General features: G+C 36.8%; 3 protein-coding genes across 3 annotated transcripts; all 3 read left to right on the top strand.

Annotated features, from left to right (window-relative positions):
- Nucleotides 1-737: 737 nt before the first annotated feature.
- LOC144658357 (uncharacterized) lies at nt 738-3,152 on the top strand. Its single transcript, XM_078518781.1, has 4 exons — nt 738-804; nt 1,420-1,682; nt 2,572-2,653; nt 2,846-3,152. The coding sequence occupies exons 1-4, from the start codon at nt 741-743 to the stop codon at nt 2,959-2,961; spliced, it is 525 nt and encodes a 174-aa protein (XP_078374907.1). The 5' UTR covers nt 738-740; the 3' UTR covers nt 2,962-3,152.
- A 4,680-nt stretch (nt 3,153-7,832) lies between these two features.
- Nucleotides 7,833-15,230, top strand: LOC144658195 (EGF-like repeat and discoidin I-like domain-containing protein 3). The gene is made up of 6 exons (XM_078518564.1): nt 7,833-7,973; nt 10,665-10,930; nt 11,196-11,313; nt 12,946-13,262; nt 13,680-13,818; nt 14,316-15,230. The coding sequence occupies exons 1-6, from the start codon at nt 7,910-7,912 to the stop codon at nt 14,741-14,743; spliced, it is 1,332 nt and encodes a 443-aa protein (XP_078374690.1). The 5' UTR covers nt 7,833-7,909; the 3' UTR covers nt 14,744-15,230.
- Nucleotides 15,231-17,868: 2,638 nt separating this feature from the next.
- LOC144658198 (uncharacterized) lies at nt 17,869-24,945 on the top strand. The gene is made up of 6 exons (XM_078518568.1): nt 17,869-17,993; nt 20,137-20,393; nt 20,807-20,924; nt 22,780-23,117; nt 23,349-23,487; nt 24,485-24,945. The coding sequence occupies exons 1-6, from the start codon at nt 17,924-17,926 to the stop codon at nt 24,826-24,828; spliced, it is 1,266 nt and encodes a 421-aa protein (XP_078374694.1). The 5' UTR covers nt 17,869-17,923; the 3' UTR covers nt 24,829-24,945.
- Nucleotides 24,946-27,039: the final 2,094 nt, after the last annotated feature.

The raw sequence follows: 27,039 nt of genomic DNA, 5'->3' as shown, positions 1-27,039 counted from the left end.
TCACAATTTAACTTATAGGATGCATACTATGTCCAAACATCTTTCTTTTGGTATACACATCACGTGACAATTTCCTCATGATGTCAAAACACGAGCCGCCATCTTGGATTTCAAAATTTTTCTCAAATGCCAGAAAACCACCGAAAATTACTTCAAAGTACACAAAATCGATAAAACTGTCCTTAAAAACCGTAAAAAAGTAAAAATTAATGCATTTAAGTGAATTTTCATTAATAGAAACACGAAAATTACAAAAAAAATGCCAGTTTGCTTATGGCTATTCGAACTTCACTATCATGATAGTGCCCATTCGGAACAACCAAATGTTTTCCTTACGACAATGCTTAAACATTAAAGAAGTTTGTACTAAAGAAAGTAGCGAGATATTCAAGATATACTGGTGAGATTGGTCATGTATTTGCAAATTATACTATAATGCTAGCATAGCCTTCCCAAAGGAAATAAGTTATTGAATTACATCTCTTAGAATAAATCCATTAGCTTCTCATAAACGTCCGAAAAAAAACAAACTGAAAATTAGTTAAGCGGTCACTAAAAGCACTTAGCTGCATTTTCTCCATAAAGCAACCAATGGCCTGAACGATGTTGATTAGTGGAACAGGTATGTCAATTATTCTAAATTACAATTGGCACAAGGCTTAACCAACTTAATTTTACCTATTAAATAATTCAACATCATAAGAAGGATACTTGAACAATTTCATAATCGATAAAGAATCATGGGCCTCTTCAGAGTCTTTCTTGTGTGGATTTCATTCCGATTGGGTCTACTGGTGTGTGCTGGTAAGTTTTATTCGTAATTTACTATAATACATTGTGGCTAATATTCAAAAAAAGTATAAAGTCAGTAATTTCTCAAAAGAAAACTTGACATATGAATTTGCAACTAAGAACGCAATATTAATTAAGAATGGTGACATTGCTGCACAAAGATAACATAACTAGTTAGAGGTAAAAAGGACTAGTTTAAACAAAATAGGAAACAAAGAAGATGTTTGAAGAAAACAGAGAAACTCAAGCAAAAATACATATACATGTAAATATGTATGTGTATTACGTCGAGTCCCATAATCATAATAAAGTATATAATGCATTCTGGCTAAAATTAAGTTCAAAATCATAAGAAATGTATAGTAAAAACTAAAGTTTTGTGGGGTAATTATAAGGGTACCAATCACAAAATAATAGAATAATCGGAAAATGTTATAATTATGAATGTCGTTGATAGCTGGCTGCAAACACGAAATCGTAATCGAAAGTTAAGTCTTCGGAATATCGGGAATAGAAGTGGTGCTAGCGCTGTGTTTATGCATTTGGGTAATTGGAATTTTATCATTGTTTTTTTTAGCAGCTCACTTTAACAACAAGCAAATTCTTACATTTGTGTGTCAAAACTAGCTCTTTCAGATGACTGCAGAACTATTCATTTCCAACCGGAAACAAAAGACAAGTTCCTCAACAATCATGTGATCAGAAGCATGAAAGTTCAGAGCCAAATAACATGTGAATTACGCTGCTACCACGAACCCAACTGCGTGTCCTACAACTACGGCCCAGTTGACAGCGATATGCCATCGTGTGATTTAAACAATCGCACCCATCTGCGAGTCTCCAGCAGCAAGTTTGTGACCAAACAAGGCTACACCTACCGACACGTTTTGGTAAGAAACATACTTCTAGCTTAGAATAATAAACAATCGTGAATATAATTATGATGATTTGAAAGTGATATTGGTTTCTTACTCCTTTGTTGTACTCATGACGTGAAAAACTTAACATTAACTCAACAACTCGTAAGTTTTTTTTTTAATATATAATGTCCCATTGGCAAAAAATATGTCCTTCATCAAGCAAGGTACAATTGAAAACTTGAAAAAGAAATGACCAGTTTTTGTCAATACCAAAAGAAATGGATTTTTTGTTTTGTTTTTGTCTAGCCTGTTAAAATTTTGTCACTGCTGTCGCCGGTGCAATTTATTATCGGCAACTATTCCCTTTATAGCGGAGCTCCCGCGCGCCCTAGCGGAGCCCCATACCTAAATAACATTATTTGATAAACCCATCGAGCTGAATAACCTTGTTTGTCACGTGATTATCCGTTGGTCCGTCTGTCTGTCTGTCTGTACATGGGTACGTATTCCACATTGATGATATTCTAAAACCGATAACTCAAAAACCCATTTTTAACATTGATATTTTTTCTTTATCTAAACTTTAGCTAATTGTAACGCTAATCGTATCAAATTGGTCTCTTCTGCCAAAAATTGATTGTATCATACCTTACTCCTTTTCTTGGCCTTTTGGGTAATTTTATTCCTCCCTCACATGGATTACAACTAATCAGTAAATTTCCAGTGCTGCTGCGTGTTAATTAATGCAAGTTAGGCACCAAAGATTAATGCCGATATGCAATGCTTTGTTTGTTTGTTCGTTTTTTTTTTGGCTTGTTTATGACTGTAATTTTGCTTGTTTTATTTGTTGGATGGCATTTGCAAAGTTTTTGGTCCTCACGAATTTATGTCCTTTGTTTCCATCTATCTTAATGCTTAGAATTCCTGTCAAAGCAGCCCATGTCCTTTAACCTGTCAAGTTGGGTTCACAACGAAAGGCTACCGATGTGTTTGTGAATTAGGTACGTACATTTTAATGTGGTGACTCTCTTCGGAAAACAAAAAAATTATATACCCTCTAGAAACACTATTATTGAAGAAATGAACTTGTGATTTACGTCTACTGACAGTCAGTTTTAAATAAACGTGTCGTTTTACGACAGCTTTTGAGATTATAAGACAAACAAAGAATTTACTTTTGATATCTTCTTTAGACTTCATTCCCGGAATAGGGTCAATTGTTGGTTCATGTTACAAGTTATTCCCTGAGCCCGAGACCTGGAACAACGCAGCAGCAAAGTGTCGAAGAGCCTTGGAGCAGAACTGGTAAAGATCGAATCAGCGGAGGAAAACGATTTCCTGACAAGGACCTTTCTCGCGGCATCTGCCGTGACTTACTGGATCGGACTGAGTGACCAGGCGGAGGAAGGCAAATGGATGTGGACGGATGGCAGCTTACTGGCAAATTACACCAACTGGGGAAATGATAACCCCAACGATCTAAGTGGTAATCAGAACTGTGGGCATATAGTGAAGGGATCATTTTCTATGGGAGGCTATACCTTTACTAATTATAATGATGGCGAGTGGAATGATTTTAGATGTGATTTTTTACTTGGATATATTTGTGAGAAATTCTCTCCCTAAGTGAAAGGTGCGGGGGAATCGTTTTTAAAATAGGTAAGGCAAACATAGATTTTATGGTGTTATTTTGTTAACTCTCTTTCCCTTTTGTCTTTTTTTTTTCAACAGCATTATATAAAATAGCTACCCTCCCTTGCGCCTTGAAATAAGCTAATATAAGGATAGCGATCATAAGACAAGGTTATCCCTTTCGAAATTCCCCGTAGGCTATTTTCATCTGGGATGTAGAATAGCTTAGCAGCTGTTCATACATCCTTCAAAGACATAAATTTGATATGACAACTTCTCATTCACGATTCTTGATGTCGCTTTGGCAATATATTTTTTGTAATGTAAGTCTGTTAGAGTTTCAGTCATTAATTACCAATACATAACCATTTTATCCTGTAAATAAACGAATAAAAGCACGATGTAACATTATATTTAAAATTTGTTCCGCTGGAGAGGAATCGAACCTCGAACCCCAGTTTTCACGAGAAATGTTTTGGAGCTGCTCGAGGCGGAACTTTTTAACACCAAGCTTTATTGTCATTGTAACGAACTACAGATCTGATTAATTCTTTAAAGGAATGTAGCACCACTATATATTAGTGGATCTCTATTCTATATTATATTGTCGGATTATAGATAGCCCTCGGCTTGGTCTTGGACAAGAATACATTAAATTACTGGTAGATGTTTCAACAACAATGTATTAAAAGCTTCAAATAAACTTTAAGGTGAAGCTATCTAGCCGCATTTGCCTGTGTTTTGTTTGTTGTTTGCTGAACGTCATTGGTTAATAATAAACATTGGGACGCTGGCCTGGCTCGAACGCAAAACTAGTAAACACGAGTACCTTACCCCTACTTACCGTTTTCCCTTAACTCTTCCTGGATGCAAGTCCATGAACGAGAGTCCTCAAACGTTGTCAACTTTATGCAGATGAATATCCACAATGTAATCATGTCTGTCTAGCATCTTGCTCTGTAACTTTCTTCTCAAAGTGTTCTTTGGTCTCCCTCTCCTTCTTTTTCTCTGGGGGTTTCACGACAAGGCTTGTCTAGTGATGCTATTTTTAAGATTTCTGAGGTATTAGAACAGCAAAATATTCACCTCTGCGTAATTTATGAAATTAGGCATGCAAAAGACATAACTAATAAAATTATGACTGCCTCCCCAACACATACACACACAAAAACTGTATAAGGATCTACCATCTTTCAACATTATTCAAACGATTTTAGGACATGACTCACCTGGGGCTTTTCACAAGGTGCTCTGCAACTCTTTGGCAACTTTTCATATTTCGAGCAACTTTTCCCTTTTAAGCAACTTTTTTCCATTCGAGCAACCGGTTGAATTTTGAGCAATTTCTATACCGAAGATCTCCAAAGATTGTCCAAGTGTTGTCCAAAGGCCATACGAACGTTTCCGAAGATTACCGAAGTTTGCTGAAAATTTTCGTGGAGCATCCAAAGTCACTTCGAATTTCGACTCATTCCCCATTAAAACACCACAAAATTAGCCAGCTGAATGACGTAATCGATATCTTCAGGATATTTCTCAGTGTAAGATATCTTTGTAATTCAACACATTTTTACCTTAAAATGTGATTAAGATACTTCTGTTGCTTAGAAATCTTACCTTCAAAGGGAAATTAGCATATTCTTGGAGAAATTTTCTTTATAAAAAGCAGCGTTTTGGAGTTTTCGGGGCAGCTTCTGAGCAACGTTTTTAATCAAAAGCAACTTTTTTTGATTTTTGGAACAACTTTCGTGCACCTTTTTCAGAATTTTCGGGCAGATTTTTGAATAATTTCGAACAACTTGCTGAAAGCCCTAGACTCACCTAACGGGGTAAAGAGGTATGTGCGAGTAAAATCAATATAAAAAGGCATTCGTGAGATTAAAAAACATGTTCGCTAGCACGGAAAGCGAAAAACAACAATTAATGGAAGCTTGAAAAGTGAAAATGGTAATATAGAAAGGTGAAATTGAAAATCATAATCCAGCTTGGACAAACAAAATGGCGGACAAAAATGAGACAGGATTCGAACAACCATTGATATTTTGCAATAGCACGATGCTGTAAATCAATTTCCTTCTGTACAAACACAATTCTTTTCGCAATTCAATTTTAGGCAGGTATTTCGGTATTCTAGCTTGCGCATCACTTGTTAAACGTTAAAGAGGCCGGTGGGGGGATGGGTACTCCTTGGAATTTTTGGTGGAAGTGTGCCGCCCACATCTCGAAATCCAGACCCAATTTCAGACCAAAAAATGCTATTTCCACACCCGTTTTCAGACCTGGCCTCAAAAATCCATACCCGTAGTCAGACCTGACCTTTAACGGAAGTCAACGTAACAAAGATGAATAGGTAAAATTTAGCTGGAATGATATATTTTATCTATTTCTCTTTCTCTCTTACCAGTTACTCGCCCCGTTTGCTGGAAAAAAAAAGGTTTATAAGCTTTCGTGAACGTTCCCCTGATAACCATACCCAATTTCGGACCAAAATGTTGCGGCACATACCCGTCTGGGGCGGCACATACCTGTTTACCTGATAATATTAAAGGGGATTATCCCTCCCCCCCCCGGTTTAAGAGTTCTCTGCTCAGCGTCAAACAACAACGACATGTAGTTTATTAAGCCCATTGAAGTATTGGACTCTAATGGTTGTATAATACGTAATAGCGAGTGTTAATGATTGTCAATGCGTGACACGAGCCTGCCTTTATAACCCCCGATATGTTTTCATTCAAGTCAGTCATTCTAAGCTAGCAGAGTCTTTGTGATTTTGTTCTCCCCACCCACCCACCCGCGAGCCGCATCAGGGTGGTAAGCCTTTGGGTTTCGCTTCTCCCAGTCATTTATCTGCTTATGATTCCCGCTGTCCTTTGTATTAGTGTAGATTAATTACGAAAGATTATATTAATGATAACAAAACAAAAACAGTTAACTCATTCCTGTCACAAAAATTATACAAAATTGACCATGTTGCACGTTTTTTTAATAACTTAATTAAAAGGTATTTACAGCAGTGAAGGCTTCTATAACTCATTTGAACGGGGAGAATATTTGCTTTCTAAGAGAAGCACATCTGCTTCATGAAAGCTTACAACGTCTCAAGGAAACATTTTTAATCACAAGAAATCAGTAAAAAAATTGCAAAATTTTGACAAAATTGAAATAGTGCAGAAACGCTCTATTGCACAAATTTTGAAATCTAAGAGAACATTTTCCTTGTTCTAAGATGAAAACTATCCTGAAAATCGGATCGAAAACGACCAAATCTTGAATTAACTACGGATTTTTTTCCTGCGTAAACAGAAGGATTGCATCTCAGTTACCATGGCAACGGCTGGTCAGAGATTGAGTTACAAGTCCTTCTAACATTGATTTTTTTTACAAAATCGCTACAAATCAAGTATTTAAAGTATTCGAGCTTAACATTTCCAATAATCGATGAAAGACACATTTTTATGATAAAGGTGAGATTCTTAATATAAAAACGGCGATCTTAATTTTTCGCTAGCTTGGAATTTCGACCCAACTGTCCAAATTAATTTCTCTGACACTTGAAAAACATTTCGGATCATCATTGGGCTTCAATATTTACGCAAGAATTGACACGTGCGTCAGAGTTTCAGCAAATAAAGTTGGAGGAACTTGACACTCAAAATTTTTACGAAAATTACCATAGTGTGACAGATGTTAGCCTTTGAAAAATGTTCAATTTAATTGCGTTGTTTATTCCAATTTGCACTCGGAAGCATGAACTTACTGGTACAAACAAAGGGGTAATGCCAGCATAGCTTTTCTCAAACAGAAGACAGGATACAGTTACAGCTCTTAGAATTGTTTGGAAGAATTACTACTATATAGCTATTACGTAGATGTTGCTGCATTTTTGGTCAAAACGTTGATAACATGATTAACTATGACTAGCTACGTTTGCTCATGCAAGAAATGCATCTTGAACACCAAGATGAAGATATTTTCAAAATGAACTGTTTAATGGAATGGAAATTGTACGTAGTTTTAAGCGACTTTTGCAAGTCGCAAGGGAAGATTTTAAAAACGCCTGCACGACTTTTTCAATGTGAGATCTTAACTTTATTAAAACTCCGCTTTAATTGCTTTGTGCTCCACTATTGACATTTTTACCCAAACTAGACCCTTATTCCATTGATGTAAGAATGCCTTTCACCTTTTGGCTGTTTTCCTTAGGATCATGCTTACCCCTAAAACAAGTGTGCTCAAAAGAAAGTGTCAAGATTGAAAAAGGGGTTTCAGAGGTACCTGGTTTTCGTGAGGTTGGTCATGTTTTTACAAATTCAACGATAATGTCAGCATAACGTTCCTAAAGGAAACAAGATATTAAATTACAGCTCTTAGCGTCTCCATTAGCGTCTCAGAAACGTCCAAAAAAAAAAAACTAAAAATTTATTAAACGGTCACTAAAAACACTTAGCTGTCTTGTCTGCAGCAAGCAACCAATGGCCTGAACGATGCTGATCAGTTAGTGGGACAGGTGTGTCATTTATCTTAAATTAAAATTGGCACAAGGCTTAACCAGCTTAATCTTACCTATTATATTATTCAACATCATAAGAAGGATCCTTGAACAATTTTTAAATCGATAAAGAATCATGGGCCTCTTCAGAGTCTTCTTCGTGTGGATTTCATTCCCTTTCTGTCTACTGGTGTGTGCTGGTAAGGTTTATTCGTAATTTACTGTAATACATTATGGCTAATAATGAAATAGAAACGCGGAAAAAGCATAAAGTTGGTAATTTCTCAATAAGTAAACTGGACATTTGAATTTGCTACTAAGAACGAAATATTAATTAAGAAGGCTGAAATTACTGCACAAAATGTTAATGTAGAAAAATCTAGATTCACCATAACTGATTAAAGGTGAATATTCGAGTTTTATCAAGAAAAGAAAACAAAGAAGGATGTTTGAAGAGAACAGGGAAACTCAAGCGAGACACATATTTAAACGTTTTCAAAATATTCATGGTTGATATTGAAACCGCCTTTAAAGATAAAGAAGTCGCCGATTTAAAATAAAGAAGAGCAGGAGATAACGCAACGAAAGCCTGTTATTTTGCAAAAACAACGTCAATGGCAAAGGCAAACCACAATTATCTTGTGATTAATTAATTTATATTCGCAGCTGAAAATAGACACAATCTCCTTGTTTTCCTTTTTTTTTGAAACGCCTTCGAATTCGGGTTGTGTTTTACTTAACAAACTTAGTTCATTTCAATATACGAGCGTTAAAAACGCCTATGATATATTTTCAGTCCCTTACTCTTTTTTGTTCTTTCTGAGGGAAAACAGGCTTCTTTGATAAAGCCCTAGAAAACATGTATGACAATAATGAATAAGTTATGTATTTCACAAACTGAGCACCGGTGCCTTTTAAAAGGACAAAACAACCCTGAAGTTACGATTGCAGCAAAAGCTTGCATTTTTATATATAAAAAATTACATGCTGATATTGGAAACTAAAGAAGCCTATGTATAACAGTGAACTAAACGGAGAATTTTCGTAAATCATGTTCAGGCTTCCGAAATCATATTTTTCCCAATAAGATACAAAATTCAAAATGCATAACTGGGTTCTGAAGAAAATATAATGCCACGATCTTTCGCCAATGTCCATTTTGAAACCATATTAGTTGGGAAATGTCGTGCATTTTTCCAAGAACTAATAGCGATTCAAACGAAATGGCAATTTTCATATACTTTTTACTAACCGGGACTGGGCTATAAAGGGTCTCCAGATCAGTCAAATACCACTTAACACTACAAACAAAATAAAATAAAACAAAAATAACCGTTAGTTGCAATGATAATCTCGTTCCGAAATTTTCTTACGCTGGGATAAACATTATTTTAATAACTAATACATTCAACTCAACAGGACGGCATATGAAATTGAATTTCTCAACTCAGTGACTTTACGTCTTCTCAAATTTTCACTGAAAATAAGTTCAACTTCTTTTTTCGAGTCACTAACTTGAATAAAAGGAAATATCGGCATGGTTTTGTTCGCCAATAACAGCGGAATAGTGTAAGTGAAATTAAATACGTCAATTGAAAGTTTCGTCCACCTGCTGCGTTCAATAGTCCAAACACACGCTATATGTTTACTTAACAAGCGAGCCTTTGGGGTATTTCACCAGGTCATGGATCTCTAAGAGGTTGTGCTCTACGATTTTCTATATATCATTTCAAAGTTAAGTTAGCGTTTTCAACAGAAGCCCCATATATCCTTATCTACATAGTCCAGAAAACGTTTTCTAAAAAAAAAAAAAATCATTAGACATGTACAATAGCGAGAACCACGCGTAACAAGTAAATTTGTTATAGTGCCGCTGGTGAAAATACATTTTCAAGTAACATACTTTAACACAATTTAATTCAAGGCAAAAATTCGGCACTTTCGACCGGCACATGACAAAGTTACATTACATTAAATTGGAGGAAGAATGGAAGTTTATAGTTGCCTGTTTATTAACTTGAAGCGGCTTTTTTTTGTGGCTACAGTTTGAATTATAAAAACCCGGTTTGGTGGTAGAAAGGCTGCACCCGAAAGATTTATACGCGGTCGGCTTGTGCGAGGTCTGGAACCGAAAAAACTTCGTTAGTATTAGAGTTTGGTACTTATCACTATATCAATTTCTGCGCCGAATCGAATGTCCCCAGAATTTTTGAATTTTTCTATGCCATATCACACACCATAATATTTCGATTTCAGTCCTCCTTCCAGCATACCGCGTATTGAACTTTCAAAAAATGACCGCTTTAAAACATTTTTTCTTAACCTTTGTTGACCTTCGGGTGCTGAGTGTTGTGTTGAAGTGTAGAAAAATCCTCCAAAGTGCGACCATTGGTTCTCTTGCTATGCATAGCCGGTTGAACCACACGCAAAAATGCGTCATCCCCCCGGGGGGAGAGCGCAATATTTTTATCGACGCTACCGTTACACAGTAGGGCCCTCGTTGATGATGATAATTTTTGCCATGCCGGGGGGGGGGGGGAGAGGGGAGGCGGGAGAGCGCGATATTGTTATCGACGCGACATTACACAGTAGGCACTCGTTGATGATAATTTTTGCCATGCCCCTCCCCACCTGGAAAATAGTCTCTTGATATACGCCCCTTTTTGTGTGCTTCAGCCTGTCGCACAGATATCATGGCAACACATTTTGAAGTGCTCTTGAAGTACACTTTGCTTCTTGTGTGAGCTGGCTTAATTATTTTGTTTTGTCGATTGTGATGTATAACAGAATCTAATTTTGCCTTTACTTTGGCTTTGTCTGGAGTGACATTTGGATTAAAAATCGCATTGTTTAATCTGGGTCAGTCATCATGTGCTTATCGTTTCTCACAGTGGTCACAGAAGAATACGACCGCATCTTAATATTGAAGGAACCAGTATCAAACAGAGCACTCGAGGGTCACGTGATAAGAACCGAGAAAGTGCCCGATGATGGGAGCTGTCGTGTGAAGTGTTATCTGGAGCCGAACTGTATGTCAATCAACGTGGGGCCCACAGGTGAGGGGGATCACGTGTGTGAGCTAAACAATGCCACCGATGAAAGTCCATCTCTTTCTGGCTTGGTGGAAAGACAACGTTACACCTACTACGGCGTTGAGGTAAAACTATTTTGTTTATACTACAAATGGCAATGATGACTTACTAATTTATCGCTGTTTCCGGAACCAAATGTAGGGGAGGAGGGGAGGTGGGGGGGGGGGGGGGGGGGGGGTGGTTGAGGGTTGAGGGTTAGTGATGGAAGAGATTTCTCCTGTTTATAATTACCTTAAAAATAATCACAGGTAAAAATGAAAATAGAAACTCTGTTTAAACTGTATTGCCTATTGCTTACACAGATTTTCATATTTGTTTTTTTAAATTCAGAATCCCTGCCACTGTAACACTTGTCCTAGTAAATATGAGGTCTGTCAAGTAGGATTCACCGACAAAGGATTTAGATGCGTTTGCCACCAGGAGTACAAAAAGAACCAGTGCGAGAAAGGTATTGAAAGACAAGTCAGTACGGCATTTCCCTGATGCCCAACAAACCATTTAGTTAAAAATGTGTTTGATTTGAATCAAAACGATGTTGTGAGTTAAACACATTTTCATGACATAAGTAGCACCATAGCCTGTGTACAGCCGCCCCGCTCCCCTCAAAAAATCGGGGAGAGAATGTCTGTGTTTTGGCGACGTTAATCGTGTTCCGCGGCGGGTGGTTTTCCTGGAATGTGTGGAAAATGATCTGATTGGCCCTAACACACACACACAAAAAAAAAAACATTTATAATTGCCTTTAATTTATGCGGGCGATAGCTTGTGGCGTTCCAAATTATTTCAGCGTGCGGCGAGCATTCGAACTTTACAGCCTTTTGCGTCTCACTTGTTTCTGAAGGGCACAATAATAAATGATATGCAGTATTATTTAAACCAGGACAGGGTGGAAAGAGCCGTAGTTTGGTGAAGACCGTACGCGTGGTCTCCAAAATGTCTGCGCTGTTGTTTGAAACCTTAAATTTGCCACATCTCTCGTTAGTGCGGTACGGTTTGTTTTGGCTCATTTCCATCTAAAATGTTTGGTTTGAAATGACAAGCTTTAAAATTTATTTGTAAAGGCGAATGACTTCTTGGATTTAATAATTGGGATTCCGGGCCCGGCCGCTACGAATGACAGTGTCTGGCTTTGCCGAAAACTTTTGTAGCTTTACTTGGAGAACGAAGAAGGTTGGTTATTAGAATTTTGTGCTGTAAACGTTCTGCTTCTTGCATTTTGTTGATCTAGCGCTTTTTTTCTTGAGCTCGATGTGTTATATTTGGAACCGCATGATTCAAATTCGGTCATCCGGATATCCGATATAATAATTATAAAATAATTATAATTATAATAATTATAATAATAATTATGAAATTTAAATCGATAACAGCAGGATACTGGAACACAATTAACGTCGCCAAAAGACACACATTCCCTCACCGATTTTTTGTTTTGAGGGGAGCGGCCGGGACGGCTGTACACATGCTAGTAGCACCAAGACTATTAAAGTTTTAAAACAGAGGCAAAGGGAATTCGAAAATGGCGCAATGAAAGACCCTAGTTGGCCACGCTTTTGTTTAATATGTTGACATACCGGATTTCCGATGCTCTATTTCACGCGTAGCGTGCCTAAACGAAAGAGATTGCTATGAAACCGCTAAAGGTTATTTAACAGACTTCCAGTAACACAACTTGCCGCGATGCAATCAAATTTTGCTTTACCGTACAACGTCGCAATTTCGATGCCATCAAAAATGGCAATTTTCAGGGATTTCAAGGCGTGAGTGACTAGGGATCCTTCAAGGTCATTTCCGAGTTCCCCTTTGGCTCTGTTTCAAAACAAGTCCGGCTAAGTGCGAAACCATTCAAATGAAAATGAGTTTGATTTGCAGGAAATTAGACCTGTAGGTGAAATTCATGTTCATAAGAATTGTTTTGCACGTAGGCTCTTTTTGAAACAGAGGCAAAGGGGAACTTGAAAATGGCCTGTTGAATCAATTGAATACACAGCGCTGCCAAAATGCGATTAAAAATCAGAGGGTATGAGGTTTTATTTGAAGTCACACTTCTTTTTCTGCTATTAATTCCTCGTATCTTCAGATTATCACAAGGCGCTCGGCATGGAAAACCATGAAATATCCAATGGACAAATAAGTGCATCTTCGAAACATAGCACAAGCTATGCCGCTCATCGGGGAAGGCTTCGCCTCCAAGGAGCTTGGTCACCTGCCAGAAGTGACAAAGACAAATGGCTCCAGGTTGATCTTATAAGCAATTATACCCGGGTGACCGGTGTAGCAACACAAGGAAGAAATCACACTTTTTACAACAGGTGGGTGACTAAGTATAAGCTGCAGTACAGCGATGATGGAACAAGCTTTGAGTACTACAGGGAACCAGGCCAAACGTCAGATAAGGTAGCACGAATATCAAATTATTATAAAAATACTGTTAAATTTAGTTACTCAGATTTTCGCCTGGAAACTCATGTCTTTTTTCAAGCATTTTAACTTTTGAAATTGTTGAAATTTTGTTCTGAACCAAGCAAGCTATGCGGCTACAGAAAAATGTCTCAATTTTCGCAATTTAAACAGTCAAGCTATGTACAACTTGAGATACATGTCTTGGAAGAAATAGTCACCATTTCGTGGAAGGGTTTTGAAACATTGAAAAATCCCTTCTCCATTGAAAAAGATTTTCGATTGGGCACTCTTTTGTAAAGTGTCTCAAGTTCTGAAGGTTCAGAATAACGCATATTTTAGTCTGAGAAGATAATGATATTATTAATTAATTATTATTAATTTCTAACAGTTTGCCGTCTTACTTTTTTCAAGGAATTTGCTGGAAACAAAAACAAGTACACTGTTGTATATCATGAACTAAATCCACCAATCAGTGCACGCTACATTCGTTTTCGTCCTACAGCTCAGCATTTTTACATTTCAATGAGGGTGGAAGTGTATGGTTGTCGAGGTACAAAGAGTAAAAGTTTATTATGTTAAACCACACAGACGTTCCACTTAGTATTAGTGTAGCTTTTAGTTTTTAGCAGTGTCCCCTAATTAGTATGGTATTATTTTCCAGGCTATAAGGTTTTGACACTTAAATAAAATTTCTTATCTTATCTTATATTATCTTACTTTTAGTTGTTTTTGCATGATTGCAAGGTGTGCTTAACGTAATCTGACTTAATGTCGGAAGTGTTTTAAAATTGCACACTTTTTAAGCAACTAAAAAATACAATGAAATACAATGTTATATTATGTAATGCAATGTTAGTGTTGTGTCTACAAGCAGTTTTAATTTTACTTATACTGAAAGGAGTTGACACATTTCTGTATCTTATTGTGCAAAAGCATTTTTTTTAAGCAATATTTTTTTATTGGTTTTTCGCCATTACTACAGCAAAGTGTTTAAAAATTGTGTACATAACAGGTGTGATAAACGATTCATAATTATTCTTACCTTAGATCCCGTTCCCGGAATAGAGTCACTTTCGGGCTCCAGTTACATGCTGTTCACTGCACCTGAGACGTGGAACAATGCAAGCGATAGTTGTAAATGCCTTGGCGCACAGCTGGTAAAGATAGAATCGGCAGCTGAGAACAACTTCCTTAAGAGAACCTTTCTCACGTCATCTGGGCTGTCGTTCTGGATTGGACTGAACGACCAGATAGACGAAGGCAAGTGGAAATGGACGGATGGTACGCCACTGGAAATCTACAACAATTGGTCAAATGGTAATCCCAACAACTATGGTGGTAATCAAAATTGTGGTCATATAACGATGGGAAATATTTCAGTTGGAGGCTACACCTTAAAAAATTTTGATGGAAAGTGGAATGATTTAAACTGTAATTTTGCACTTGGGTATATTTGCGAAAAGATATATCCCTAAAATAACGAGTTATGACCACATACACCGCACCAACTGTACAAGGGGGTGGGGTTGTGATGGATCAAACTACCGCAGGCAATAACGTTGTTGTAACAAGGTTTGATCAAGAGCATTTTGATGGCCTTAGCGATATTGGATCTATGATCTTTGACTTTGCTTTATACATAACTTTAGAGAATCCAATTTATTTATCTTTTAAGATACAAAAAAAAAAAGAAACGGACAGACTATCTGATTGCGGAGGATAGTAACAACCTGCCTGTCTAATATATGTTAAATAGAAAAATCAACCAGTCGGTGATCCGAAGAATATAATTTTGATGGTTTACACTCAAATTACATCACTTAAACTGGGCCACTTCTGTTAACAGTTGCGGTCTTTTAAAAGAAAATGTAATTATTAGAGATAAATATTATTCTAAGCTAATCAGTTCGCTCTTATAATCCTCTATTTTAATAGTGTTAGGTGTATTCATTATACTAGTGAGTAGCTGCATTTCACAACACCAATTTTGAGTCTGGTAATGTGCTTTTTGCTTACCGCATTTACTCGAATAAGCGCCGCGGCGCATATTTAATTTTTCGCGACTCAAGTGCGGCGCTTATTCGAGGGCGGCGCCTATTTGAGGGCGGCGCTTATTTAAAATTTGGGCGCCACAAAGAATTTAATCTTTTACAGTAATTGAAAATAGCGTCTTTTGATTGTCAATATTCGTCTCTTACTCAAGAAAGAAGTGGCGCCAGCTGTCCTAGCAAAGTTCGCGGCCTTGACAACATTTACAGAACAACGTATTGTAAGAATGTTGAATAGAAAACGTATGAGCGAGCGGTAAAACAATCACTTTGAAACTGCAAAACATCGCTTTTGATAGAAAGAAATGTCCAAGTTTGTTTGAGAGTTGCTTTGTTGTGCTGTTTTTGGTTAAACGAAATTTCTGTAATAAGCGCCGCATCGGCACTGCGGCGCTTATTCGGGGGCGGCGCTTATTAACTTTTTTGTTCTAAATGCGGCGCTTATTCGAGGGCGGCGCTTATTCGGGGGCGGTGCTTAATCGAGTAAATACGGTATCCCTCAGTAAAAGAAAACCTTTGAGGTAGCCGTCGAAAGGTGACATATCATTTAGTAGTTAATATGTGTGCGCTCCGTTGTTATATATCGAATTTGTCTTTCCTCAGTTGAAAACTTATTACTGTGACGTACTTATTTATAAAACACACATATATGCCAACTGTAAACAAAAAAAAGAAGAAAGAAAGAAAGAATAGACTAAACTAAACTAGAATCCTTGGCGTTTATGACACCACTTTTATTGAAATGTCAATATATTAGATGTTTGAAGTAATCGGGAGCATAGGAGGATACAGGGGGCTGATCTGGTTTGTGTTTCAGTCTACTGTACTGGTCAAAAGACTCGCGCCTTCTTCACAATCGTCGGATCGATTAAAAAAAAAAAAAAATCCGGATCGATCATTCACTGAGAAGCAAGTTAGTGGCAGTAAAAAGTTAGAAGCACGAAAAAAACTGTCACCTTGCTTCAAAGTTCTCCTTTTGCCTTATTTTTCCAGTAGTGGGAAAAGAGTTCAAAACTTTAAAGCTTTCTTGATGTAATTTTATAGACACATTTATAGGATAACTTGTGACTTTGTTAAAAGCATGACGCGAGAGCAGGCGTACTGATACATTTTGTTATATAAAATAATAATAAAAAACAAGCTGAATCGTGCTATGATACGTAAAAAGTGTACGCACTTATATAACGAAGCACTTTCCTTCAGATAATACGGGCGAAATGCAGTCAAGGGCATTTACAGTTTGTCTGTATACTTATCTTAATTCACGTTGCTTAAAATGCGGTATAGCCTAATAAATAAACATTGTTAAAAAACTGCATATTCCGCATGTTATTGTATTTGGTGAATAGTGCTGAAAATGTGCAAGCTGTGTAATGATATGGCTTATAAAACAACATTAAAAAATGTTATGAGTTATGGCGTCTCACGACCGTATAAACCTCGACTTGCAATACCGGAGGATCCCTGTCGACTAGGATCGTTAACTATGACGACCCCATACCATATTAAACCAAAGCAGTTGACAGAAATGAATAAGCTATTTTCTAGATGTCAGCTATTACCTCTGTGGTAAAAACGAGTCATAGTGCACAATGTTTCATATGGTAATGAGATTTTTAAAGTAAAACACACTTCCACATGAAAGGTTGTACCTTGGGGGCTCGTTTCAGTTGGAACTTGGCAATGCCTTTTTAAGAGCGTTGTTTCTACTTACGTAGTATTTTTACATTTTCCACAACTTGAAAGTTTTATTCATTCACAATTTTGTTCGCTCACTCTCCTTACTTCGTATTTACCTTCGTTCAATCTTGGCGACTGAAGTAATCCTGGTTCTCATAGAATGAAATGACTTCATGTAATTTATACTTTTACCTAGATGGAAAATCGTCGTATTTGTAAGTTTCGAAAGGTTGACAAACATGTTCTTTCTATAAGTTGATCGTGGTGCTTTCATCTCATCTGAGTTGTTCTTGTCTGTTTAACGAAATTCGGAAGTAATTTTAATGTAATCTGAGCCGTAAGTTTACCGAAAATCAACTCTAACAAAAAGTCTTAAAAAAGAAACCGTTTAAAGCTTGGAGTAACGTCTCTATCAATCAAGTCAACTACCAAACTGATTTCGAAAACCAATAAAACTCACTCGCCTTTTGTTTCATTTAAATGACGCACGTTAGTCAAATAAAGACGCTTTCAGCGCCTTTGACCTTTTTTAATATCTTATTAACCTGGTTTCCTAAATCCGTCCAGTAGGATCATAAATCAGTTGACAGGCAAAAATTCGATCCATATCCGGCCTACAGAAACCTCGAACTCGATTAATAAGAGGTATATAAATGCACATAGGAAGCTTACGAAGACAAAAAAATTGAAATGCTGATCACAAGCTTAGGTGATAATGAAAATGGCAACAAAAGGTACAAAGTGTTGCAAGGTGTCAAGAACTGTTTGATACGAATACCTTTAAAATTGTAGGTTTTGTCTAAAATAAAAAAAGAAAAATCACACCAAGACAAGTAGGTGTGAAAATATCGAATTTATCTACTGAATTATTTACGAATATTTTAAAGTAATGAACGGGTGAACAACTGCAAAGTCAACAGAAGAAGAATGGCCTTCAACAAAGTCTTCGTATTGCTCGTGTGGATTATATTCGGATCGGGCTCACTGGTTTATACTGGTAAGATTTACTATTATTTGATATCTTTTGTTCAGCATTCAGCTACGAATAACAAAAAGATAACAATTTCCTACATAAGAAATAAAATTTGCCACGTTTGGCACCGCTTGCAAAGATCAAATTAATTTCGAAAGCTGATTTTTTTTTGGGGGGGGGGGGGGGGGGATAAATTTTCCTCTAAATTTTTTTTTTTTTTTTTTTTCTCTTCCAAAATTTTTTTTTTTTTTTTTTTTTTTTTTTTTTTATATATATATTTTTTATAAAAAATATATTTTTTTTTTCCACCCCCCCAAAAAATATTTTTAAAAAATTTTTCCCCCCCCCCCCAAAAAAATAATGGTCCGTCCCTAATATCAGTAGTTCAAACTGTATGTAAAGAAACGCAGTTTTTCCCTGACCAAACCTAACGTTTTCAATCAGCTTTTTGTAATCTCCCCTTCGTCGGAGCAAAAAATAGCACCAGTAAACACGAAAGAAAACCGTTTTAATCGTCTGACTGGTGCGACGGCTAACAACAGAAAACTTCCATGAGTGCTTCAGTTATAAAAAAGCCAGGCGTTTATTCAAGTTTTATATTCAGATCTTAGAATCCACCTTCCGAATAAGATCATGTCTAAACTGGAAAATACCTTTAGAGGAAAAAATGAGATGAAACTGAAGCAATTCACTCACATAAGGTGTATTTTAAATTGCGCCGGTAAGTTGGAAAGGCTAATTACAGAACAACCCGTCAGATCTTCAAGAATAAATTTAAGTCCTTCGGTCTCTCTCTTCCTATCAGCGGCTAAAGCCAAGAAAAATGGGGGTTGTTGCATTTATAGAAAAAAAAAAAACTAAACAAAACAAAACAAAATCAAAAATTTCGTATGGAAATTTCCGTTCCAAAAGAAAGTGTTCCATTTTAAGTTTTCCGAAGAACCTGCTACTTCTGTTGAAATGCGAAATTTTGCATGGCCATACTGAAGGGCTGAAAGGCGATTTGACACAAAAGGTACAAAATGTAACAGTGAAACACGAATTATTTCCTTCACCCCAAACAATAAAAAAAAGAAACCCCTTTTAAAAGTTCCGTCCCCCCCGGAAATTTTCGTTTAGAAAAAAGAGAAAAGGAGTTGTATTTCATTTACATCCCAATAGAAATTTCGGGCTTTATTGAAGATGGTTACAGCCACGGTCTCTTTTTATTTTTTTTTTTTCTTTTTTTTCACACTTTTTCATGTGGGGGAAATCTCTAAAAATTTTTGCAAGGATAAAATTTCCAAAATAAAAATTAACCCTTTCCCCCCCGAGACCCCAAAAAAATCAAAGAAGAGTTGTGGAAAATTGAAAAAAACGAAACCAAAAAGCCCAGTAAAATATCATTACTTATTCATTTATCTAATTATCAGTAATTAATTTATGTTGTCAGCAAACACAATACCAGTATTTCGGATTCAAGACCGATATAATTACAGCTGCTGTGAAAAATGCCACTTTCAATGGAAACTTAACAAAACCCGATACAAAAGATATTCAGTTTTTTTCCATTTATTCAACCCTAGGCCTATTGAACCCTTATTAGTAGTTCAACCCTTATTAGTATAATCCGTGTATACCGTTGATCTCCATACCAATATTCAGAATTCAAAAAATAAAAAAAAAAAACAGCTGATGTGGAAAATGAAACTAAGTTTCACTTAGTGGAAACTAAACACAACCCGGTCTAAACTGAGAAATCTGTTTCATTCCATTTATTTAACTGCGGTAAAGAAGCGTCGCTAGCAATTCAATAGTACTCAGAAATAATAGACACGATAAACACATCCTTGGAGACACAGGTCGTCATGATCAGGGACAGTAGCTGACGCGAGAAAAGGTCGAAATTGCCGTTGAAATAGCGGGTGGGGGGGGGGGGATTATAAACAAAGAAAAGTCAGAGAGAAAGCGAAGAGCCCATGCCGCCTGGGGACGGAGACTTACTATGCCAGGTTCAAACGTCTCCTTGAATGCTGCCCACGTGATCGGACACGAAGGTTTTTTGTTTTAACTTCCCAAGATTTCATATTTTTGTTTATTAACTAGCTAAATTCATCCTGGAAAAAAAAAAAAAAAATATAAAACAGCTTCAGAGGATCGCGCGTAATAAGTACACTTCTTTTCACAGTTCTCGCGGACGAATACGAACGCATGTTAATATTCGAGGAGCCAATATCAAACAAAGCACTCAAGGGTCACGTGATAAGATCAAAGATAGTACCCGATGATGGGAGCTGCCGACTGAAGTGTTTTTTGGAGCCAAACTGTGTGTCCGTCAACTTGGGACCTCAAGACAAGGGGAACCGCTTGTGTGAATTAAACAGTGCCACAGAGGAAAGTGCATCAATGGAAGAAATACAAGGTTACACCTACTATGGTGTTGAGGTAAAATTATTTTGTAAGGGTATTTCTTTTTCATTCTCCAATGCTTTTTTAAGCTTTCGATTACACTTATGGTCCTAAATCATTTTCTCTTATAAGATAAGCAATTCCAAAATTACAAGTGATAGTATTATGCTAGTTTTATATTGAGGTAAGCCAAAACATAACTCATCCATAATTGTTATTTCTGCTATATCGGTATTACAATACATCTAAACATAATAAAGCGTGTGTTTAAAAACTTAAAAAATAATGTGATCTTGATCTTGGAATTGCTTCTTCATGAAGATAATATTGACATATAATCTTAAGTAGAAAATGGGTCATTATGGACATTTCAGGACATTTCAAGACCTATTAAATGTACAAAGTTATGTCTATTTCTAACTATTAAAAACTGTTCCTCTTAATTTCAGAATCCTTGCCACAGTAACCCATGCTGTGGTATATTTAGACATACCGTTTGTCAAGTAGGGTTTACTAATAAGGGTTTCAGGTGTGTTAACCGTGAAGGTTGGAAAGAGAAACAATGTGGTAAGTGATTGATAATTCATTTAAATTAGAGAGATCACAGAAGAGTATAAAATCTCGTAACTGCTTTTGATGAAAAAAAAAGCGTTGGTGAAGGTCTTAAAAGTAATTGTCAAGAAGACTCCTGCTGCCCGTGATGGGGGAGACGGAAAGTGGGAGGGTGGGGCACACATGGCCATGGCAGAATAGAATAGAATAGAATAGAATAGAATAGAATAGAATAGAATAGAATAGAATAGAATAGAATAGAATAGAATAGAATTGAATTGAATTGAATTGAATAGAATAGAATAGAATAGAATAGAATAGAATAGAATAGAATAGAATAGAATGGAATGGAATGGAATAGAATAGAATAGAATAGAATAGAATTGAATAGAATAGAATAGAATAGAATGGAATGGAATGGAATAGAATAGAATAGAATGGAATGGAATGGAATGGAATAGAATAGAATAGAATAGAATAGAATAGAATAGAATAGAATAGAATGGAATGGAATGGAATGGAATTCGGAACAGAACAGAACAGAATAGAAAGAATAGAAAAGAGAAGAATAGAAAAGAGAAGAATAGAATGGAATAGTTAAAAATAGATTCCACTTTGCCGTGCGTCTGTTCAGTTATAGATCACAGATGACGTCAAAATGTGGTATGAACAGAAACATGGCCCAAGAGCCGCTAGGCGAGTGGGTCACTGATGTTCATACCACATTTTGATGTCTTCTGTGATCTATAACTGAACAGACCCACGGTAAAACGGAATCCATTTGTTTTATATAATAACACAACACGTCAGCACACTTCAGTGTGAGCAATGCCGCTACCGGTGAGCTAAGTTTTTTTCATTTCACTATAAAGTTTTCGCAAACACGAAGCACTGTTAATCCGATTAAATAAACAGAAAAGTGGTAAATTAAAGTCAATGAAAAACTAACCTTTATTCCGATTTGGAAAGTTGTTAAAATCTGTAAGTATTAACCTAAGCGTTCAACCGCCATTTATTTGTTTCCCGCGGCGTCGTCCAACTGCACAACATCGGTCAAACACTTTCATACAGATTTCAACAGTTTCTCGAATAATTCACTGTCTTCTTCGTGCTTGTTTAGCCCAGTTAAATGCTTCAAAAGGTGAACGATGCTTGGCATATTATTTCTCACTGTAGATTTGTAATTAAGTTGAACTTTTTTGCTTTGTTGTGGCCCCGCAAGTTTGAAAAACTTAGCGGACAACTCTGATTTGGACTATGAACTCTAATCACGCGCGCGAGTCACACCACCGCGTGACGTCACCTATGTGTCTGTACTCTAATAGATCATAAGGAAGAACCAATCAAAATAAAAAAAAAAAAAAAAAAAAAAAAAAAAGAAAGAAACTATTAGAATAGAATAGAATAGAATAGAATAGAATTGGATAGGATAGGATAGGCGCAGGATAGGATAGGCTAGGCTAGGCTAGGCTAGGCTAGGCTAGGCTAGGCTAGGCTTGGCTAGGCTAGGCTAGGCTAGACTAGGCTAGGCTAGGCTAGGCTAGGCTAGGCTAGGATAGGATAGGATAGGATAGGATAGGATAGGATAGGATAGGATAGGATAGAATAGAATAGAATACGATAGGATAGGATAGGATAGGATAGGATAGGATAGGATATGATAGAATAGAATAGACAGCTTTATTTAGAAACGGTAAAAAATCGTTTGAAGTATAGTTAGAAAAAAAAATGAAGGTCTTTGTTCTGGACTAAACTATATCATAGCTAGAGCAAAAGCTAGAGCTATCATAAACTATAACTAAATGAGTCAAGTGTTGGAAATAAGAAGTGTTAGAATGACTTTGCACTTACCTCTATTTCGTAAAATCAGATTCTCAACAAACTAAAGATCTCGGCATGGAAAGCGGTGAAATTTCTGACGCGCAAATTGATGCCTCTTCAAAGTGGGATGCAAATCATACTGCTGAGCGGGGAAGACTAAATTTTCAAGAAACTGGAGTAAAAGCAGGAGCCTGGTCAGCTCTCATAAATGATGTTAATCAGTGGCTTCAAATTGATATGATTGGTCCGTACGTTACGGTGATGAGGGTAGCGACGCAAGGTAGAAATGCCCATCTTCCCGGCCAATGGGTAACCAAGTATAGACTGCGGTACAGTGACGATGGGGTTAACTTCCGGTACTACAAGCAGTCACATACTATAGACAAGGTAAAACTAGCACGAAGTCCATCCAGTAGACCGTAAAAAACTTAACTTCCTACACTGCTATCTGAGGAGCTGCATTTAGATGTAGTAATCCGTTTTCATCTTGCTTAATAGCTATCTTTTTATAAACTGCAGGAAACGTTTAATTTGGGAAAGCAACTTGGGGGAATCTAAGCGATAAGATTTTTAATTGATTTCTTCAATTCCAGACGATTAACCCAATTCTTCGTTTAGATTTTTGATGGAAATACCGATCAGGACACTGTTGTGTATCACGAACTAAACCCACCAATCACGGCACGCTTCATCCGTTTTCGACCAGTGGCTTGGCATAACCACATATCAATGAGGGTGGAGCTCTATGGTTGTCGAGGTACTGTTGAATACCTTTGTTTATCAGTCTCTATATAATTACGAAAGGAAAAATGGCGTTGCAATTTTTAGGACAAAAATAATTTTCACGTTTAAGCTCCACCTGGAGGTAAATGCACAAACAGTAGACGATTGACAGTGAACGTCATTTCATTTTTTTTTTCTCCTGTCATTTCCCAACAATTAATTATCAAGTGCTCTCTCTGGGGAAAAAAATATCATCTGGTACAAAATCGGACGACGGGTATCAGACATTATAACCCACATATTATTTTTTGCGCGCGCTCATTGGACAAAACGGATTACGTGGTATCAAAATCGGAAGGTATCAGCGAATATACCCCTTCCGACTTTATATCCGTCGCCCGGTTTTGTAGGCAAGCACAAAACAAACGAATAAAGACATTTTAATCAATTCTAACTTTTAATGAAATCACAGAGTTAAAAAAAACACGTAAACCAATCAGCTTAAATGTGTTTCAACCACAGTTACGCCAGGTTTATTACTTAGGTTTTTTCCTATAAATTTACTGGCGATAAAGCGCGTTGTAGAAATTAATCGGAGGGTTATAAAATAACTAAACCCCTTTCTAGCTTGCTGGTATATTGGAGGATAACGCCCTTGGCTGAAAGACTGTCCTCAAATTTCACAGTTGCCCTCGAAGCTTCGCTTCTCGGCCAACTGTATATTTTTCGACAATCTTTCAGCCTCGAGCATTATCCTCCAATATACCAGCCGCCTTAAGGGGTTTATTTACTAAATATACCAAAAGAAATATCATAATACAACACGTTTTGAAGAGGGAAGAAGCGAAGAAAAAAGTGAAATTGGCTCTGCTCCCGGGGAATTGAAAAAGTTTTTTTTTTTTGTTTTCCGAGTTTAAGCAATTACTACCCCAAAAAACTTTGCTATTTTCTGCGCCTGAGTACATAAACTAAAGCGTAAATGATATTTGAAAAGATTTTAAACGAAGCAATCTGTTTTTTTTTTTGTAAAGAATTGTTCCAGTGTCCAAACACATGGATCGCTTTTGATGGGGCATGCTACAAACTTTTCACAGACGAAAAAGACTGGAACAGTGCCAATGCATTCTGCAACACTGAAGGCGCCCAGCTGGTCAAGATCGAAACTGCTGACGAACACGATTTCATTAAGAAAGTGTTCCTAATAGGAAAGGTAGATTACTGGATTGGACTTACGGATGCTGAAAATGAGAATGACTGGCAGTGGTCTGACGGATGTGAATTGACCGGGTACACCAACTGGAGGCCTGGTCAGCCAAATGGTTACAACAGAACATTGTGCTATGATAAGAATAGGAAACTTCAATGGTTACGATAATGACGGACAGTGGCACGATGAGGCATGTACTTACACGAAAGGGTTTATTTGCGAGAAGTAATTTAGCGACCGGAAAAAAAGGAAACTTTAAATAGTCTCCATTTCTCAGCCATCAGTTAAGCCCTTTCGAGAACTTCCTTTTTGGAGCTATATCATTTACCACAAATTTTTGGGATGTATTAGTTTACAGTATTGATCGCAGGGATCATTTTTTTTTATTATGTTGATGTGTACGTGAGTGACCCAATTTAAGGCAGCGATGTAAATTTGAATTTTAGAATCTGTCACGGGCCGAAAAAATAAGACGACTACAAAACCAATAAATATTGTCGTCCATCTAGTAAGCAAAGGTATGAGACGATCGCAATGTACTAGATAACCAGGGTTCCAACCTGTGCAAAGATCTGCAATTTACTGGTTTTGACAAGTGATAATGCCATGGTGTTGCATCAACAAAAATACCGAAAGCTATAACTAATATATAAATATTTGAACTTTAGTCAGTTAAGTGATAGCAGAAACGTTTCCCTGCTTATTATTTTTTTTATAAATTCGTAGGTACATTTAGTCCCTACGTTGTGTGTTTCTGTGTGTGAATATATAACCCTATTATAAATATTTAATGTTAAGTACTGGCTTCCCGAAATAACCATAAAGAGCTAGGACGATAAGGCAGGTCATCCTTAGTAAATTGACCGAAGTTAATAATGAGTGTAGTCGGTGAAGTTTTCTCAAACTCGGCACCACAACAGAAGGGAAATGTTCAACCTTAGTACGAGTCTTTTAAGATTACATATTTCACTGATTTATAATTAAAATTTAACATTAAATCTTACACCAAGGGTGCTTGTTTTCATTATTAGGAAATGTTGCTTAACCGATTTTTAACCCCAACAAATTAGATTTGTCGGTATGACTTCTTGAATATCCAATATGTCCGAACCATCGAATGTACCAAAGTTATCGAATGCTTCAAGAATATTTGAAGAAAAAAATGCCAAAAACGCTCATCCAGGGTACATGACTTCTATGATTCTGAGCGGGCTTCCATAAAATTATGTAATAATACCCGCTCAAATTACAACGCATGTATACAACGGCTCGTCAACGTTCTAAATGGATTTGATGTACTAATGTATACTGATAAGCTTATCCTGTAACTATCACCTACGTTGACTTCAGGTCTCAACAAGAATACGAATTTCCATGTTCCGCCAACAAAGGCCGAAACATTGAGGATGATGACGTTGGTATTGCTCTAGCCTGCGAACAGGCTCCCAGTGAGGGTGAGGTGAAAAAAAAAAAAATCGGCAAGCAAAGCGAGCCTAGTGTACAATTGGGGAGCCTATTTGCGGGCCAATATTGCTCAGAGTATAAGTGAAGAAATGTTAGTCCACACGCCCAACAAGCGACAAACAGGAACATCTAACTTTAATACGCACTCGAAGCGTTTCACGTCATCTTAGATTAACAACCTTCTTCGCCTAGTGCCAGTCCCCTATCGTTCATTATATAACTAGTTCCAGTTCTCTACAGAAAGGTGAAGCGCTATATTGGGGATGTAAATAAGGGCCACTTTAAAGTACAGCTTGTAGTGTTAACTATGCAAGTTAAATGTATATGTCAAGAATAGCGAATAAGTCTTAAAAAGAAAAAAAAAACACCTCGGTACATTTGTATTTTTTTGTTAAACTGCCTTTAGACCTAAACAATGATCATCGCCTTTGCTAATAGAGCTACCAGTGGGATGAAATTGCTGGTAAATAAATTTTGAAAAATAATCATTGTTTCTAAATTTAGCTTCTATAAATCCAGTTGCAAATGCTAGTTATTTTATTCGAATGCCATTAACGATAACAGGCAGGGAAAATAGCGTCAGCGAAAGAAATAATTAAATAAGAGTACTCTTGCGAATCTATCGGTTTCTTTAATGTTCGACGGCAAACTGGTGTAGTTACAAATTCTCTGCGTCAACAGCATGCAGGGCAAAAAGTACCTTAGGAACTAAATAAAATTAATGTTAACGGCTTTCTTAAAATGCACGAAAAACTTCTGCTTTGTGTACTTAGTTCAGAGTCAGAAAGTTCTGCTCTGTGTTTCTAGGTTACTCATGTCTATTGTGTTCTAAATTTGGATTCGTCGTGTTTTAATCTGTCAAATAATTAAATTAATCTAAAGGCTCTTTCAAAATGCACGAGAAACTCCTGCTCT

The sequence above is a fragment of the Oculina patagonica genome, chromosome 6 (genome assembly GCF_052425735.1).
Source record: "Oculina patagonica isolate OP01 chromosome 6, crgOcupat, whole genome shotgun sequence".
Lineage (NCBI taxonomy): Eukaryota > Metazoa > Cnidaria > Anthozoa > Scleractinia > Oculinidae > Oculina > Oculina patagonica.
This window is presented reverse-complemented; position numbering and strand designations above follow the sequence as displayed.

What these genes read in the sequence shown, in the direction of transcription:
- LOC144658357 (XM_078518781.1), top strand. Translation starts at nt 741, where the DNA reads ATGGGCCTCTTCAGAGTCTTTCTTGTGTGGATTTCATTCCGATTGGGT. An exon ending in GGGTCTACTGGTGTGTGCTG is followed by an intron (nt 805 to 1,419) that starts GTAAGTTTTATT and finishes TGTCAAAACTAG; the next exon opens with CTCTTTCAGATGACTGCAGA. An exon ending in CCGATGTGTTTGTGAATTAG is followed by an intron (nt 2,654 to 2,845) that starts GTACGTACATTT and finishes TATCTTCTTTAG; the next exon opens with ACTTCATTCCCGGAATAGGG.
- LOC144658195 (XM_078518564.1), top strand. Translation starts at nt 7,910, where the DNA reads ATGGGCCTCTTCAGAGTCTTCTTCGTGTGGATTTCATTCCCTTTCTGT. An exon ending in CTGTCTACTGGTGTGTGCTG is followed by an intron (nt 7,974 to 10,664) that starts GTAAGGTTTATT and finishes CGTTTCTCACAG; the next exon opens with TGGTCACAGAAGAATACGAC. An exon ending in ACACCTACTACGGCGTTGAG is followed by an intron (nt 10,931 to 11,195) that starts GTAAAACTATTT and finishes TTTTAAATTCAG; the next exon opens with AATCCCTGCCACTGTAACAC.
- LOC144658198 (XM_078518568.1), top strand. Translation starts at nt 17,924, where the DNA reads ATGGCCTTCAACAAAGTCTTCGTATTGCTCGTGTGGATTATATTCGGA. An exon ending in TTGGAAAGAGAAACAATGTG is followed by an intron (nt 20,925 to 22,779) that starts GTAAGTGATTGA and finishes TCGTAAAATCAG; the next exon opens with ATTCTCAACAAACTAAAGAT. An exon ending in AGTCACATACTATAGACAAG is followed by an intron (nt 23,118 to 23,348) that starts GTAAAACTAGCA and finishes TTCTTCGTTTAG; the next exon opens with ATTTTTGATGGAAATACCGA.